Source organism: Kryptolebias marmoratus, linkage group LG9 (assembly GCF_001649575.2).
Source record: "Kryptolebias marmoratus isolate JLee-2015 linkage group LG9, ASM164957v2, whole genome shotgun sequence".
NCBI classification, from domain to species: domain Eukaryota; kingdom Metazoa; phylum Chordata; class Actinopteri; order Cyprinodontiformes; family Rivulidae; genus Kryptolebias; species Kryptolebias marmoratus.
Genome location: NC_051438.1, coordinates 8812831 through 8816223, shown reverse-complemented (window position 1 = coordinate 8816223; position 3393 = coordinate 8812831). Strand labels below are relative to the sequence as shown.

The window sequence follows — 3393 nt, the reverse complement described above, 5'->3', positions numbered from 1 at the left end:
CGGCCCGGGCCGCCGGAACCCGGCCGGGCCGCGGCGGCAGCAGCACGAGTACAGATAGCAGGCGGCCCCGGCGACACACGCTCCCGCCGCCGCCGCTTTCAGAGCCTGACGGGGGGCCGTCCGTGTCCCCGCCAGGGCGGAGAGGACCGAGGCGAACCTGCGCAGCGCCGCCATGACTGTGCCTGTCTGCGCGCGCGCGGCTCCGAGCTCGCGAGAAACCCCGTGGGCGTGCGACTCAGGTCTCTCCGCCACGAGAGTTCAAGTATTCAAATCGGTCTCGCTGAGCTCGAGCCGAAGTGCTGTGAACATGTTTGTGTGGTGCTTTCGTTTAGGCTTTGAAGCCCGGCCATCAGCTCCTGGTTCTTTTATTCCTCGCCTCAGGAGGAGAAGAAGGAGAAGAAGAAGAAAGCCCTCCCTGCCAGGGCACGTCTGGACTGGGACTGCCCCGCCCACTCCTGGTCCTGTGGGTCTGCACCTGCCTCACCACCTCTGCCACTTCCAGGAGCTGCTTCACCTGCGCTGCAGCGTGTATCCCGGTCTCTCTCTCTCTCACACACACTGCTGAACCTGCGTCTCCGCTCAGGCATCACTGAGGACAGGTATGCTGCTACCTAGAGGAGGTTAAAGCTGAGGAGGAGGGTGGAGGGGGGCAGCTCCACACCTGTGCACCCAGCAGCAGCAGCAGCAGCTAAGGGTGGAGACACGCGCGCGCGAGCCGAGTGACGGGAGGACCGGGGAGGTAAACATGCCGCTGTAGCCCGGCTCCCTGCCTCCGGGACCTCCGTTCGCCCAAACTTCGCCCCCTCCCCGCCGAGCTCCGGCGCGATGGCCGCCGCCGCCGCTCCTCCCGCGACTCTCGGGGAAGTTGGAGGCGTCCTGCACGGCGTCGACGGCGTCGTCCACGTCGGGGCCCACTTCTTCCTGACGCCGCCCGGGGACGGGCCGACGCCGCGCGGGGACCACCTGCTCCCTTTCCCCAGGTACGAGGTGCCGGACCTGCCGCACCTGAAGGGGATCCTCAGGAGGAGGCAGCTGTACTGCAGGACGGGCTTCCACCTGGAAATACTTCCGGATGGCACGGTGCAGGGCACGAGGAAGGACCACAGTCGTTTTGGTAAAAAAAAATAAAAATAAAAATATATCAAACTGATACAAGAAGAGGAGGCGTGAAATAAATAGAAAAGAGAAAGAAACAGCCTGTTTTATGCGCTCCTGTCTCTGTTACCCTCCCGCAGGTATTCTGGAGTTCATAAGCCTTGCTGTGGGGCTGATAAGCATCAAAGGAGTGGACAGTGGGCTCTACCTGTGCATGAACGACAAAGGAGAGCTGTACGGCTCTGTAAGTACCACCACTGTCGCCTACATCTCACCTTAACCCCTTAAGACTCGGCCGAAGATCCTCTGAGCTGTCCTCATCAGCTGGAGCAGAGTTGTCCTGTCTGATGTGAGGTCAACTCACAGCTTCCTCTTCTGTTTAAAAAAGGCATTCTCTTACTGTCTCAGGTTTGACAGATTCTGCTGCTCGGGGATGTCTCGTCGAGAGACAGTCTCATTAATCAGCCCATACTGACCACTTTGAAAAAATAGTTACGCCAAGTAGGAAAATGAAGATGCAGCAGCTCACTGTGGCCCGCAGTTTAGTTATTTTAAGCGAGAATGCTCTTCTGTATATTACTTTTAAGGATACAAGGGTTGGTAAATATATATTTCTTTAAGCTGAGCAACGATTGTTATATATGTTGGGTGTTGTGTGTTGGCTACCAGCTGCCCTGGTGGCCCATAGAACTTATCCAGGGTCCGGGATCATCCCTGAGATTTCTTTCATTAGATACAGCTGCCTCAGCGCCCGTGTGTTAAGACGTCTTTGTTTGGGCTCTCCCCGCAGAAAACGCTCACAGCAGAGTGCGTCTTCCGGGAGCACTTCGAGGAGAACTGGTACAACACCTACTCGTCCAACCTCTACAAGCACGGGGACAAGGGGACGCGCTACTTCGTGGCGCTGAACAAGGACGGCACGCCGCGGGACGGGACCAAATCCAGGCGGCACCAGAAATTCACGCACTTCTTGCCCCGGCCCGTGGACCCGGAGCGGGTGCCCGAGCTGTACAGGGACGTCCTGGGACACAGCTGAGGTGCAGCAGAGACGGGCGGGGGGCATGGATCAGGAGCAGCTGCTTTTATTTTTTGTTTTTGTTTTGTTTTTAAAAGAAAAGGAAGAAAGAAGACGGCCCTGACGACGTGCGGGGAGCAGAACCAGAGAGGAGACTGGCTGGGGGGGACGAGGCCTGCGCAGGATGGTGGACAGCAGCTGGGGGGGCGGGGTGGTGGTGGAGGAGGGGGGTGTCCCTCTGTAGGAATGCATCTCTCAGCAGCCACGAAGACAGGCTAGAATGTCCTGGCATGAGGGGCTCGTTTGTTTCAGACGGCCGGGCGACCCCCTTTTAAACGGCCGCCTGGAGACAAACAGGGGAAACGGAGCTGATTGGTCCCCTCTGCCGTCTGCGGGACAGAGACGTCAGCCGGCGTCCAACTGGACGGAATCAGAGGATCCGACCTGGAGCTTCACCAGAAAGACTTGGATGGAATTCAGGGCTGACCGTACCTGTGTGGGGACCTTCTGGAAAGAGAAAGCGTAACCATTTATTTATTCGTTGTTGTTTTTTTATTTGTTTGTTTTTAGATAGACATATTTATGGTATATATTTATTTATTTGAGGATATATTTTTACACATAGACTCCTGCAGTACCTTTTTGGATTTGCGTCAGCCACGTAGAGACTGAGACGCCGCGTTCTTATTCTCCTCTCTTCCGGTAACGCAGTGTAACATGACCTGAAATGTACACGCTTGTTTTTAACCATCTCCAAATCTAACCTGTGATCTGTCATCTGAATTTGTTTTTGTCCTTTTGATACGGTAACAGTGGCCCAACTGTGGTTCTGTCTTTTTATAAAAAAAAAAAAAAAACAATCTGAAGTAAAACAAACTGAACAAAACCCTCAGAAAATGATCTGATCCAAATGTCCTTTTTGGCAGAGGTCATGGGGGGCAGGGGTGAGGGGGGGCTTTTGTTGTCTCAAGAGTCAGTTGTCTTGTCCAAAAACAAAAAAAAAGCAACCTTTTAACAGACGTACTTTAGTGGTTGACTTTGCCTTTCAGAGTTTAAACATATAAACCCTCCTTACGAGATCAGAGTTGTCTTTTTTTTTCTTTTTTTTTATGGACGCCATTACGCCGAGGGACGAATCGTAGACCCGGTGGAGCGCATAAAACTTCAAAGCCTCCCAGCAGAGCGCCGCGACACGGACGAGGACGCGATCAGGGCCAAATAAAATCTGACCTTTAGCTGAGGCCCTGCAACCCCAGCCGATGAATAAAACTGGAGGCTGGAGC

The 3393-nt window shown here is 54.5% G+C and overlaps 2 protein-coding genes across 2 annotated transcripts in view; one reads left to right on the top strand and one right to left on the bottom strand.

Annotated features, from left to right (window-relative positions):
* Positions 1–199, bottom strand: part of micu3b (mitochondrial calcium uptake family, member 3b) — a gene marked incomplete in the record, with an annotated part of 23002 nt that extends 22803 nt beyond the window's left edge. Inside the window, 1 exon segment of the mRNA XM_025006711.2 lies at positions 1–199. Coding sequence (XP_024862479.1) covers positions 1–174 — 174 coding nt within the window.
* A 239-nt stretch (positions 200–438) lies between these two features.
* fgf20b (fibroblast growth factor 20b) lies at positions 439–3031 on the top strand. Its single transcript, XM_037977508.1, has 3 exons — positions 439–1114; positions 1236–1339; positions 1886–3031. Exons 1-3 carry the CDS (start codon positions 826–828, stop codon positions 2129–2131), a joined length of 639 nt encoding a protein of 212 aa, XP_037833436.1. The 5' UTR covers positions 439–825; the 3' UTR covers positions 2132–3031.
* The last annotated feature ends 362 nt before the right edge of the window (positions 3032–3393 follow it).

Excerpts from the sequence above, each read along its gene's own strand:
- fgf20b (XM_037977508.1), top strand. The coding sequence starts at position 826 with ATGGCCGCCGCCGCCGCTCCTCCCGCGACTCTCGGGGAAGTTGGAGGC. Across the intron at positions 1,115-1,235 it reads GAAGGACCACAGTCGTTTTG|GTATTCTGGAGTTCATAAGC; the intron begins GTAAAAAAAAAT and ends ACCCTCCCGCAG. Across the intron at positions 1,340-1,885 it reads AAGGAGAGCTGTACGGCTCT|AAAACGCTCACAGCAGAGTG; the intron begins GTAAGTACCACC and ends CTCTCCCCGCAG.